The 14,003-nt window shown below is 57.5% G+C and overlaps 1 protein-coding gene across 1 annotated transcript; it reads right to left on the bottom strand.

The window, feature by feature from the left end:
* Positions 1–5,677: 5,677 nt before the first annotated feature.
* Positions 5,678–11,944, bottom strand: LOC133349580 (uncharacterized). Its single transcript, XM_061563149.1, has 3 exons — positions 11,333–11,944; positions 7,689–7,804; positions 5,678–6,032 (listed from the first exon to the last, which is right to left on the bottom strand). The coding sequence occupies exons 1-3, from the start codon at positions 11,704–11,706 to the stop codon at positions 5,914–5,916; spliced, it is 609 nt and encodes a 202-aa protein (XP_061419133.1). The 5' UTR covers positions 11,707–11,944; the 3' UTR covers positions 5,678–5,913.
* Between the last annotated feature and the right edge of the window lie 2,059 nt (positions 11,945–14,003).

Below are 14,003 nucleotides of genomic sequence, written 5' to 3'. Positions count from 1 at the left end.
TGAAGGCCGGCCATGTGTGGCTGATGGGATGTGTAAGTAAACACAGGGACGAGATGAATGGTACCGTTGGTCGACAGGAGCGTTGCTGACTCCCCGGATCCTCCACGGAGCAGTGAGGTCGCGCGGGGTCTGACATGGGACGGGAGGCGGAGGAACTGGAGACACAAGCGATGGGTGAATTGTAATTTTACTAGAAAATATATAAATATACTGGCCATGGGGCTGCTCAGGGGGAGAGCGAGCGGCTCGCACTCCGATGGTTGCGAGTTCGAATCCTGGTTACGGGGCGTCTGTAGACAGTGGTGGGAATTCCTCATTCCCATGGCGGGGGCGAGTCTATCCATAGCACAACCCACTGGACATCCGTGAAGAAGAGCTTCATGTTACAAAGGATTCTTCCAGGATAAATATACATTCTGATTCTAAAATGTTCCCCACAACGTGGTATCTATTTTATCGACCCCCTCCCCAACGATGATGAACCGGTTCACTCCCCCCACCAACCAGGACTAACCCCCCAACGAGCGATCGCGGCAGTGAGTGAGTGAGTGAGTCTCGCGCTCGGCCTGAACGTCACATTCTCATTTCCCAACACGTGAGCCAGGCCCAGCCCGCCTGTGAGTCGTGTGTGTGTGAGCCCCTTGTGAGCCGGCTGTGAGCCAGGCCCAGGCCGCCTATGAGTCGCGTGTGTGTGAGCCGCCTATGAGTCGCGTGTGTGTGAGCCGCCTGTGAGTCGCGTGTTTGTGAGCCGCCTGTGAGTCGTGTGTGTGTGAGCCCCTTGTGAGCCGGCTGTGAGCCAGGCCCGGGCCGCCTATGAGTCGCGTGTGTGTGAGCCGCCTGTGAGTCGCGTGTGTGTGAGCCGCCTGTGAGTGGTGTGTGTGTGAGCCCCTTGTGAGCCGCGTGTGAGCCAGGCCCAGACTGCCTGTGAGTCGCGTGTGTGTGAGCCGCTTGTGAGTAGTGTGTGTGTGAGCCGCCTGTGAGCCGCCTGTGAGCCGCGTGTGAGCCAGGCCCAGACTGCCTGTGAGTCGCGTGTGTGTGAGCCGCTTGTGAGTAGTGTGTGTGTGAGCCGCCTGTGAGCCGCGTGTGAGCCAGGCCCAGACTGCCTGTGAGTCGTGTGTGTGTGAGCCGCCTGTGAGCCAGGCCCAGACTGCCTGTGAGTCGTGTGTGTATGAGCCGCTTGTGAGCCGCGTGTGAGCCAGGCCCAGACTGCCTGTGAGTCGTGTGTGTATGAGCCGCTTGTGAGCCGCGTGTGAGCCGAGCGCAGACTGCCTGTGAGTCGTGTGTGTATGAGCCGCTTGTGAGCCGCGTGTGAGCCAGGCCCAGACTGCCTGTGAGTGGTGTGTGTGTATGAGCCGTATGTGAGCCGGCTGTGAGCCGGGCGCAGGCCGCAGCTGCAGTGGTCCCGGGGTGCTGCGGGCCGCGCCGCGGTGCGAGTCTCGAGGCGTCGCTCACGGGGACACCTCGAGCCGAGCGCGCGACGGCGCCGTGGAGTGCGCTCGGCATTCGCCCGTCTCGTGTCGTGATGTTTCTTTTTTTATTTGGGATTGAGAAGTGGAGCTTGACTGGCGCGGCGCGTCGGGTTGGTGGATGGGGAGGCGTTTCGTGGGGTCAGACTGGAGGAGGAGGGGGCCGCTGATGGTGTCTCGCTCTCGGTGTAGCTCTCGCGTCTTGTCTCTTGTCAAGATCGCTGTCCGCCCATCATGTCCGGCGTGAGACGCTCCACTTCTCATCGCCGACTGCGCGTTAACAAATTGCAGCACCCCAAAAGAATTGCTCAGAGTAGGATCGTTTACAAAGTGTACCCCAAAAATAACTACAAGACCATTGTTATTGGCACAGACTCCCTTTGGACGAATTGGGATAAGGTAGCAAGCTATGGTGGGTGGAGAGTGTGGTGGTAGGAATGGTGGTGCGTGTAGAGGGGGTGGTGCGTGGATTAGATGATGGTAGTGATGGTGGTGGATGGAGAGAGGGGGATGTTGGTAGTTGATGGTGGTGGGTGGAGAGTGTGGTGGTGGGGATGGTGGTGGATGGAGAGTGTGGTGGTAGGGATGGTGGTGCGTGTATTGGATGGTGGTAGGGATGGTGGTGCGTGGAGAGAGGGGGGGTGTTGGTAGTTGATGGTGGTCCTGCCGGGTGTGGAGGGAACGCTGCATTGGACAGCGGTGTCTGGGAGGGGGAAGGGAGGTGCCTGCTGGAAGTGTATCTGCGGGATTGAGACTGAATTAGGGGGCTGAATGGGATTTGATTGCTAATGGGTTGTTGGCATAAAGGGGGTCAGGAAAGTTGGACGTGCGGTGGTGGTGGAGGAAGGAGGGGGGAGTGTGTGTGTTCGTCGTTGTGTCTGTGTGTGTGGAGTGTGTCTGTGTGTGGAGTGTGTCTGTGTGTGTGGAGTGTGTCTGTGTGTGTGGAGTGTGTCTGTGTGTGTGGAGTGTGTCTGTGTGTGTGGAGTGTGTCTGTGTGTGTGGAGTGTGTGTCTGTGTGTGGGGAGCGGTGGTGTAGCGGTTAGCGCGCTACGCTATGAACCTGGCGACCCGGGTTCGGATCCCGCTCACGGCCAACACCAGTGACGATTATCTGAACCAGTATTGGGCCTCCCCTAGGTCGACTCAGCCTGAAATGAGTACCTGGTGCGATGTGTAAACATCGCCACTGGGGAGACAAAGGCGGTCGGGCGTGGTGCTGGCCCACCCACCCCCTCGTGTACTGTTCCGGCCTTCATAGGTGCTCGCTAAAAGCACTTGCCCCTACAGTCTGTTAAGGCTATAAGGGGGATCTTTGTTTTATCTGTGTCTGTGTGTATGGAGTGTGTCTGTGTGTGTGGAGTGTGTCTGTGTGTTGTGTGTGTAGCGGTTAGCGCCCTGCGCTAACAACTGGGCGACCCGGGTTCAATTCCCACTCACGGCCAACACCAGTGACGTTAATTGCGCCGGTCCTGGGCCTCCCCTAGGTCGACTCAGCCTGAAGTGAGTATCTGCTACAGTGTGGAAACATCGCCACTCGGGAAACAGTCGGCCGGGCGTGGTGCTGGCCACCCACCCCGTCGTGTGCCGTGCAGGCCTTCATCGGTGCTCGCTAACAACACTTGCCCCTACAGCTTGTGCGTCTCCGCGTGTGCGTCTCCACGTGTACACCTCTACGTGTGCGTCTCCACGTGTGCACCTCTACGTGTGCACCTCCACGTGTGCACCTCTACGTGTGCACCTCCACGTGTGCACCTCTACGTGTGCATCTCTACGTGTACACCTCTACGTGTGCACCTCCACGTGTGCACCTCTACGTATACACCTCTACGTGTACACCTCTACGTGTGCACCTCCACGTGTACATCTCCGCGTGTGCGTCTCCGCGTGTACACCTCTACGTGTACACCTCTACGTGTACACCTCTACGTGTGCGTCTCCGCGTGTGCACCTCTACGTGTGCACCTCTACGTGTGCAACTCTACGTGTGCGTCTCCACGTGTGCACCTCTACGTGTGCACCTCTACGTGTGCACCTCTACGTGTGCACCTCCACGTGTGCACCTCTACGTGTACACCTCTACGTGTGCACCTCTACGTGTGCACCTCCACGTGTACATCTCCGCGTGTGCGCCTCCGCGTGTACACCTCTACGTGTACACCTCTACGTGTGTACCTCTACGTGTGCACCTCTATGTGTACACCTCTACGTGTGCATCTCTACGTGTACACCTCTACGTGTACATCTCTACGTGTACATCTCTACGTGTACACCTCTAAGTGTACACCTCTACGTGTACATCTCTACGTGTGCACCTCTACGTGTACATCTCTACGTGTACACCTCTACGTGTACACCTCTACGTGTACACCTCTACGTGTGCACCTCTACGTGTGCACCTTTACGTGTGCACCTCTACGTGTGTACCTCTACGTGTGCATCTCTACGTGTGCATCTCTACGTGTGCACCTCTACGTGTACACCTCAAAGTGTACATCTCTACGTGTACACCTCTACGTGTGCATCTCTACGTGTACATCTCTACGTGTACATCTCTACGTGTACATCTCTACGTGTACACCTCTACGTGTGCATCTCTACGTGTGCACCTCTACGTGTACACCTCTACGTGTGCACCTCTACGTGTGCACCTCTACGTGTGCATCTCTACGTGTGCATCTCTACGTGTGCATCTCTACGTGTACACTTCTACGTGTGCATCTCTAGATGTACACCTCTACGTGTGCATCTCTACGTGTACATCTCTACGTGTACATCTCTACGTGTGCATCTCTACGTGTACACCTCTACGTGTGCATCTCTACGTGTGCACCTCTACGTGTACACCTCTACGTGTGCACCTCTACGTGTGCATCTCTACGTGTATACCTCTACGTGTACCTCTACGTGTACACCTCTACGTGTGCACCTCTACGTGTACATCTCTACGTGTGCACCTCTACGTGTGCATATCTACGTGTGCACCTCTACGTGTACACCTCTACGTGTGCACCTCTACGTGTGCATCTCTACGTGTGCATCTCTACGTGTGCACCTCTACGTGTACACCTCTACGTGTACATCTCTACGTGTGCACCTCTACGTGTGCACCTCTACGTGTACATCTCTACGTGTACACCTCTACGTGTACATCTCTACGTGTACACCTCTACGTGTGCGTCTCTACGTGTGCACCTCTACGTGTACACCTCTACGTGTGCATCTCTACGTGTACACCTCTACGTGTACACCTCTACGTGTGCGTCTCTACGTGTACACCTCTACGTGTACATCTCTACGTGTACATCTCTACGTGTACATCTCTACGTGTACACCTCTACGTGTACACCTCTACGTGTGCGTCTCTACGTGTGCGACTCCCACGCGTGGCCGCGCGCCGCGAATTCCGATCCCGAGAGCAGCGAGCGCAGCGTCGCAGTCGGCAGGAGGAGGAGGAGAGCGCGGGTCGAGCCATCTCCCTGGGATTGTTCGCGCGCGCGAAATGCCAGCCCGTGTAACCCGATCAATCGCGTCGAACGTGACCATATAATGAGCGCGGTCGGCTCGGCTGGGTTAATGTGTTTTCGCTGCACGATGCTGGCATTGTTTAAGGCTTCGCCACTCACAAACTCTGTGCTGAAAACGCTCTGGCTTAATGGCTCTGGCGAGGGAAGAGAACACATTAAATTAAATACGAAAAGCGCCGCGTGTTTAATTAACATGCCGCAGCTGTAGCCGAGATGCAGCGACGCGGCAATCCTCATGTCGGATGAGACAAATACAAACATCACGCCGAATCGCATCAGACCGCCGGGGTGAGTGCTATCGGCGAGCACGTCGATGATAGCCGACACGGCTATCATCTGCGTGCTGGAACGCTCTTCCCCGTCCGATATTTGGAAGCAACTGGATCATTGCACTTCCGTGTTCAGTTTGTCATCCTTCCCCCGCACCTCCGATTATCACGGTTGGCTACGAACGGAGCGAAAGAAGTTCAACATCCATTCCTGTGAGTCGATGTGTCGGGATGATCAGTCTCTGGATCTCTTGTGGACATCATTTGTATGATTCTAAATCAATGGCAACCAGGCTGAGACCATCGACTCACGATACTCGGGAACCCGGTTTAATCGCGGGCTGTCGACAGACAACATCGATTCGAACCGAGGCCCTCAGTGATGTGGGCTCTCTGTGGTGTGCCCGACACGGCCTTTATTAACCCCCGCGAGTCGCCCAGCCCCTGAGTAGAGTCGCGCTCTCGTGGGAAGCGCCATGGGGTGGTGGTGGTGGTGAGCGTGGTGGTGGTGGTGATGGTGGTGCTGGTGGTGGTGAGCGTGGCGCCGAGCGCCCCCTGGAGTCCCCACGTGAGCGCTGCGCCGCTCCTCTCGGCGAGAATCTCCGCAGCGCGTGGCGCTGTCCACTATGTTCGGCACACGCGTGACGAGTAACATCACGATGGACGTGCCCGATCTTGACGGATCTCGAAAGCTCGACGGATGTTGAGCCTGGTTACGACTTGGATGGGTGACCCCGCCACCTTGGGGCGTGCCAGGTGTTGTAGGCGCGAGGCTGCGAGGCGGGGGCAGGAGGAGGCGGTTCCGAGCGGCGCTCGGGTTGTCTCCGGGGTCCTCAAACTCCATGCTGACGAGATGTTAACTCCCTCGCCTGGTGTGCAGGAGGTCGTGGGTTCGATCCCGACCTGACGCCTGCTATATATTTGCAGTTCGCAAGCTCTCCCCGTCGTCTATAATATTTGGCTTCTATAAATTTCCACTTGATAAACCACTTCATTGAGCTCTCATTTGTGGCCAGGTCGCTTCTGAAAAAGAGTTACATAGCTCGGTGGGCGTGACCTGGCAAAACGAAACGAGTCGTAGCAATAGTCCTCGTGGAGTTCACGGACTAACGCCCAGGTGTAGCAGGAGCACCACGTGAAACGAGTCTCGAGACTGTGCGAGGCTCTCCTAGGTAAATGAAGAAGACTCATATAATAATATAATAATAATAGTTCAATATTGCCAGCAACGTGTGAAGTGGCTACGGTGACTTTAGAATGAAATACAAAAATTAGACGCGTTAAATTAGAACATGCTGCATCTTCATCACCACCAGCAGCAGCCATGGTCAATCCACTGCTGGATGAAGGCCTCCTCACGCCATCGCCATCTCTCACAATCCTGCGATGTAGCGATCCACCGAGCAGCGTGCACGCGAGCTGATTTCATCGCTCCGTCTCGGGCACGTCCCCTCCCTTAGCTCCCGTGCGTTCCTAATAGCGTCGTTGAACACTCGCTAAACCGGTTACTGTTTTAAAAATAAAATATCGGTTTCGCGAGTCAGGAACCGATAACCGATTCCAGTGGATAGTTAGATCGACGCGTGTGAATGTAGAAACTGCGCGGCCCAAGTCACCGCGCCGTTCATTTGCCTAATAAGTCAGTAAGAAATGTGAGGTTTATTTCAACACTGCACACTTGTTGACGTGCGGCAACCCGCTACAAGGAGTCGCGTCACCTGCCCCGTTGCTCGCGATGTCGCCGTGCGAGTGGCGGGCGCTGAGTGCTGGCTCACAATACCCCCCCCCCCACCGTCCCCTAAAGAGATTACTCCCTCGTCAGGGGCACGCGATTAGAGACCCCTCGTGGGCTCGGGGAGAACGGGGGGCTCGCTGTCGAGAAGCAGAATGGGAGCTTTCCCGCAGCCATCCTCGGTGGGGTCAGGGGAAAAATACGGAGACGCGAGACCCCTTTCAGAATACCACTCCCCACCCTGCCCTTCTCCCACCCCTACCCACCCCCTCTCCCCACCCACCCCCACCCCCTCTCCCCCACTCCCCCCTCACCCCCTATCCAACTCACCCCCTCTCCCACCCACCCAGCCCCGCTCCCCCCTCACCCCCTATCCAACCCACCCCTCCCTCTCCCCCCAACCCCCTCCCTCTCCCACCACCCCCACTCCCCCCTCACCCCCTATGCAACCCACCCCCTCTACCACCCACCCACCCCCGCTCCCATCCCCCTCCGCCCGCTGGCTACTCAGTTTCTTGCTGCTGAGAGGTTCCCATTCCCGAGGGATTTTCGCACGGAGCCTTAATCCGCCTCCGCTAAGCAACCGACTTCGAGTCCAGGTTGCATCTCATGTACAGTATTCATGTTGAACTTCATTCGCACCGTACGTAGACAACCGTGTAAATTGGAGGTGACTGAGGTCTAGGGGCCTACTCACTTTGGGTTTGGCAGTCACATTCCAGACTGAGTCGCTCCAGATCGGGGAGTGGTGGCGCAGCGGTTAGCGTGACGGGCCACGGATCGCCCATCATCAGCTGCGACCTGCATCGCTCCCTTCATAAAATATAAGAATCGAAAAACGATGTCAATCGATGAATCGCGAAGTTTCTACGAATTAATCGCCGTTGCGCTGACGCAGGCATCGCATCGCACGCGAGAGGCAGACTCTGTGATGTATGATTTGTGCAAATGAGTTTCAATTAATACACTGTTAAATTAAATATTTCTGAAAATAATCACAGAATACGGAACAACTCCTCAGAAAACAAGACCAGCGAGACAGAAAAAACGAACAGCAGCAGCAGCCAGGGTAGATCCGCTGCTGGATATTATTATTATTGATAGAACGAAGGCCTCCTCGGCAACTCTGCGATGTAAGAATCCACCAGGCACCGGGCAGCCAGAGACCTGCTGCAGGCACCTGCTGCGGGCAGTTGGCAGGGCCCTGCTGCAGACACCTGCAGCAGGGCGCTGCTGCAGGCACCTGCTGCGGGCCCCTGCTGCAGACACCTGCTGCAGGTGCCTGATAGGGCCCTGCTGCTGCAATGAGTCTGATGAGTCCGCGGTGAGGATTTCCTGGGTGAAACAAGCAAATAAATACATGACCTGCCCGTTTTGTTGTATTGCTCCATTTCCTGGGAAGATGCCCTCTCGGACAGACCAAAAAAATGTCGAATCGATGAGTTGGGGTGTTGCTGATTGGCCAGCGGCTGTCGGGCTCCAGGAAAAATCTCGCTCATTCCCGCCGCTAGCTCCTCCAGCCATCGACTCCGAGCAGGGGGGTAGCGGACGCCACTCATTGAACCCCCCTCCCCCTCGCCCCCTCCCCCAGGGAGCCACCCCCTTGCGTGCCCAGAGCCTGGGAGCGAATTCCAAAGCAGAGCAATACGATCCGGTGCGTGACTATATGATGTGGGATTTTGGGCATCGCTATAGAGTATATGCAGTGACCTGTAGGATCCAGGGCATGCCTCTGTGGTGATTGGCAATGGTATGGGGCAATGTGTCTAGGATTGGAGGCAAAGCCAAGATTCCTCGGGGGCATTCGGTCAAATACGAAGTCGGACACAATCGTTGAATGCGTCCGGCTGGAGTCGCTTACTGAAGGTCGCTTCTACCTATCGAGGCGATCATCACGTGGACCGAGCCGTGTTTTCCAGTACAACCGTCGGTGGTGCAGTGATTAGCGCGCTGAACCCCGGCGACCTCGGTTCGATTCCTGGCAGCGGATAACAGCATCGGCTGGCGGGCGATATCCGAATCGGCTTGGCGCCTCTCCACTCGTCGACCCTTTCAACTAACGCGCACCGACCGACTTTGTGAAGTGGGCTAACATCGCGTGGGGAGGCCTTCATCCAGCAGTGGAGAGACAAGCGCTGTTATTAGTAATATAATTATTTTATAAGTAATGATGCACGCCTCAACCGCGATCATTACCCCACCCCCCCGCGCCGTCATGGGCGACTGCAGTCAGAACAATCGCGCTCCGCCGCTGTGCATCCAAGCAGCCAATTTGCATTCATTAGCTTAATTACCCTATACATTACTCCACGCGCCCATTCGTTTTCCGCGGAGCAGAAGTAATAATAATTAGAATATTGTATTTTAAGAGAGGGAATTGTTGCTTTATTAGACATGAATTGAGAGGCAGAAAGAGGAACACGTGGACTGGGAACGCGCGCAGATGAATTACATCACCCACACTGGGAGGGGATAGTGAGCTGAGGCTTGGGCAGGACGCGTGGCGGATAGAGGGGGACGGTGGACAGTGGTCGAGACTAAGAGCGGAGTGGCAGCCAAGGAATGGACTGCGTCCCATGGCACGTGTGCCGAGGAGACGGAGCGATGAGATCGATGCGTGTGCAGGGGCTGGGTGGAATGTTGCATCGCGGGATTGTGAAAGGTGGCGAACGCTTGGAGAGGCCTTCATTCAGCAGTGGATTGATGATGACTGCCAGTGATGATGACGATACAGGAATTACATGGATGTGTGCGTGAGAGAGAGAGACAGCGGTAGTGTAGCGGTCAACGCGCTGCGCTACGAACCAGGCTACCCGAGTTCCATTCTCGCTCACGGCCAACGCCAGGGACGAGTATCTGAACTGCTCCTGGGCCTCCGGTCGACGCAGCCTCAAACGAGCACCAAGTGCGGTGTGTGGACACGGCCACTGGCACCCACCTCGTGCGCCGTGTCAGACTTCGTCGGTGCTCGCTCACAGCACTTGCCCCAAACATATATTGAGGCTACAGGGGGGATCTTTGTGTTTGTGAGAGAGAGAGAGAGAGAGGGAGGGAGCCTGGTGGGGGGGGGGGGGGATGATACGTGTCCCGCAGGACGAGGAGGAGATGTCGGCGTCGGTGTTGCTGGAGACGGAGTCTGTCCAGGGGAGAGCGCGGCGGGTGGGGAGGCGCGGCGTGTTCACGCGCCAGCTGCCTCGTGAGCCGAGCCTCAGATGCGAATCTCTTCAAGTTCGGGGAGGTGCGAGTGAGTGCGGCGTGGGGGGGGGGGGGGGTACGCAGGGAGGGGTGGGCCCGGATTAAAAAAGAACATTAATTTAAATTTGGTTAAATGAAAGTAAGGCTTGTGGGAGCTCAATCTGTTGTGTTTTCGTGTGTAAGTGCTTGAGGAGTGACTGGGCACTGCCCCCACCTCCGTCCGCTCCAACCCTTCCCTCCACGACAGGGAAATTCGATGAACGATTACGATGCACGTGCTAGAGGCTAGGGCGAGTGATATAGCGAGCGCCAGTGCCTGGTTGCCTGGCTAGTATGTCAGGGTGCTGTTAACGAACAGCAGAATCCGGCACAGCAAAGGGAGCCCGCGTCCTGCCCTCTCCCTCCACACCGCCGGTGTCACCCACAGTGACACCATCAGCCTCGCTACGGCCTCGCCGTCTCCCCGCTCGCATCTCGTCCATCAGTGAAGCCACTTCAGTGACGACGCGCTGTGTGTCAGCGGCCGTAATCAGCGATTGTGTCAGCGGCCGTGTGTCAGTGGCTGTGCCAAGTGGCGGCGACTGAAGTCCATCTCGGAGCGATTGTGGCCATTGCGGGAGTTCGAGCCGGCTCGCGCCACTGATGTGAGCCGTGGCCAGCGGCGGATTCCAGAGTTGAGAGGAAGGCGAGCGACGGGAGCGACGGGAGCGACGATCTCTGCTGCGCTATCCCAATTCGGTCATTGCGGGAGCGTCTAAGAATGCCGGCGGTGCGGTGCGAGCTGAGGCCGCCGCGCCTCCGTGGTGGCGATGGCCCTGCCCCGAGCGAGCTGCCGCACCGCGACGGGAAGACCGGCGGCGCTTGATTCTCCGCGGGGGATTGCCCGTAATGCGACACGGCTGTCGCCAGCCAGTGCCTCACCTCTCCTCTCCATCTGAGCGAGCGATGAGGGCGATGTGCGCGATGGCCGCGTGTGTTGCGGGTCGCGGGGTCGCCTCGCGTCTCCTCGCGTCACCAGAGATCGCGCCGCGCGGGAGGGTGAATTAGATGGGGTCGGGCACCCCGCGAGCTCGCGGCCGGCGGCGTCGCTCTCGCATTAGGGGGGCGACGCTTCGCGAGGAACTGGAGATCGCCCCCCCCCCTCACCTCGTCACCCATCGCTCGCGGCAAATTGACGATCTCAGGCGATGATGCCCCTCGGAGAGCGCGCGGAGCCGACGTCTCCGACGAGCGCCGCACGCGGCAGAGCGACTGGCGGAGGAGACGCGCCTCTGTGGTGGTCGTCGAGTCGCCTTCTCGAGGCCGTGCCGCGTGGCTGCCGCGTGGCTGTCACGTGGCGCTGTTCGGGAGCTGTCGGGGCCGATCGTGGGGCAGCTCCCGCAGGCCGCGTGGCCGCTGCGCAGCCAGCAGCTCGGTGGACGTGGAGGGGGAACCCGGGGAGAGAGATGCACATTCCAAATGTCAAACCCACCACCACCTGTGAACCAGGCGAGGTAGTTACCATCTAGCCACTGTGGCATGACCCTCCTGGGTAAACGTTTGCCTTAAAATCGTCTGCCTGGCTCTGCGAGGTTGTTTTCCGAGTTTTACCGCTGTGTGTTGGTCGGCGTGATGGTCCCAGCATGCAGTGTGAAACGTCTGACATCGGGCCGAGAAACACGCAGTACAGCTCAAACACAAAATCGCAAAGCTCCCATCTGGTCACCTCGGTAAGTTTGAGACCGTGAGATGTCTGGGTAGAAGTTTTGTTCATGGCAGAAACAGACTTCAACTTCACCGCAAGGAGTCCTCTAGTGATTTCACAATCGCGTTATTCCTGTTATGTTGCTTTGGCATGAGCGAGTGTGATTTTAAATTTGCTATTCGTAAAGAGGTGGTCGCTTGGGTCAGCAGTCACAACCCATCCACCCACTCACCCACTAATGCACCCAACCTACCCACTCACCCATCTACTTACCCATCTACTCACCCACTCAGCCATCCACTCACCCCCCTTCCACTCATCCACCCATCCACTCACCCCCCTCATCCATCCGCCCACCGACCCATCTACTGACACGCCCACACCCACTCACCCATATACTCGTTAAGCCACTAATCATCCACCGATGTATCTACCTACCCAAGTCACACACTTACCGACTCACTCACTCACATAAACTATAAACTACATTTTATTTTATCAGGTAAGACCCACTGAGATATTTTTAAGAAGCGACCTTGCCACAAATGATAGACCAATGAGAAGTGGCTTACCATCTCTACATGTATAGCAGCCAGATACTTTAAACGCATGTTTCTAAATGTGTAGGACCCGGAGACAATCCACGCGACCACGGGGAGAGAACACGCGTACTCCAAGTATACAGCCGTCAGGGTCTAGATCGAACCCACGACCTCATGTACACCAGGCGAGGTAGTTAACATCTCGCCAGCGCGGCGTCCGGTCACCCAACTACCCGCCCACTCAGCCACCCACCCATCGACCCCACGCACTCTCACCTGCTCACCTTCACCACACCGCAGCACAGCACCCGAGCCCAGCTCGCATCACCCATCCACCCGCCCCCCTCCTCCCTCCCCCCGAGGGAAATCTCTGGCAGCCGAGCGAGACCCCCCCCCGTCACCCAACAGCCCCCGCCCCCCACGGCAGTAATTGCCTCCTCCCCTCCTCCGCCCGCGAGCCTCCCCTGCCGCCAGATCGCCACTGATTAGCCGCGCGACTTCGCTCCCCGTGGTGGCGCGGATGAAAGCGCCGATTTCTCATTCCACGCGTCCTCCCAGCAACGTGCGGATTCCTCTCACGGAGCCTCAGCCACCCCCCTCCCCACGCCATCAAGGACCTGGGTTTGAAGCCAGGTCTCCGCAGACCGCGTAGTGAGTTCATGGTCTCAGCCTGGTCGCCAATCACTTTGGTTAGTGGGTAGTGGTTGTGGTGGTGGGGCTCTGTGTGGTTGTGGTGGTGGTTGTGCTGATGGGGCTCTGTGTGGTGGTGGTAGTGGTTGTGTTGATGGGGCTCTGTGTGGTGGTGGTAGTGGTTGTGGTTGTGCTGATGGGGCTCTGTGTGGTGGTTGTGGTGGTGGTTGTGTTGATGGGGCTCTGTGTGGTGGTGGTGTTGAAGGGGCTTTCTGTGGTGGGGGTGGTGGTGGTTGTGACAGGCGGTAGGAAGGGCTTGGTGGTAGTGAATGTAATGCTGGATGAGGATGTCGGGATGAGAGGTTGTGGTGGAGTCTCGTGGCGGGCGGGGGGGGGTAGTGGCTGAGCGCACGAGGCGATGACTCGCGCGTCTCGCCGTGATCTCCACTGCTGGCTGAGCACAAAGGCTGCGGCGCGCATCTCCGCTGATGGAATTTCAGGTCAGCCGAGCGCATCGCGACCAAGACAATGGGGGTCGGGGTGGCAGTCTCGGGCTGGGGAGGGGCTGGGGGCACGGGATGCAGAGGAACGTCACAAATAACGAAACGGGGTCCCAGGCAGAAACTCGTGTCGCCGCGGTGTCCCGGGGACGCCGCGCTCGTTCCGCGCCCCCCGTTCACCCCCGTTCACCCCCTTGCTCCTCCATCAGGTGGCGGAGAGAGAGATAAAATGTAAATTTAATGTAAATTAAATTCGCCGCCACTTTGCGATTCGTGGTTGCGCTTGCGGCCTACACCACGCGGGATTATAGCGGGGAGGGGGTGGAGGGGGCGCTCCCCCTCAACCCGAAACCCATGAATTGTGCATTGTATGGCTTTTTTCACTCTCTGTCTCTCACTCTGCCTCTCACACTCTCCCGCACTCTCTGACTCTCTCGCCATCTGCGTCTCTCTCACGCTCT

Source organism: Lethenteron reissneri, chromosome 30, assembly GCF_015708825.2.
Source record: "Lethenteron reissneri isolate LAM-NWPU_2019-01 chromosome 30, ASM1570882v1, whole genome shotgun sequence".
Classification (NCBI taxonomy): domain Eukaryota; kingdom Metazoa; phylum Chordata; class Hyperoartia; order Petromyzontiformes; family Petromyzontidae; genus Lethenteron; species Lethenteron reissneri.
The sequence above is the reverse complement of the archived record's forward strand: the minus strand, read 5'-3'. Positions and strand labels throughout refer to the sequence as shown.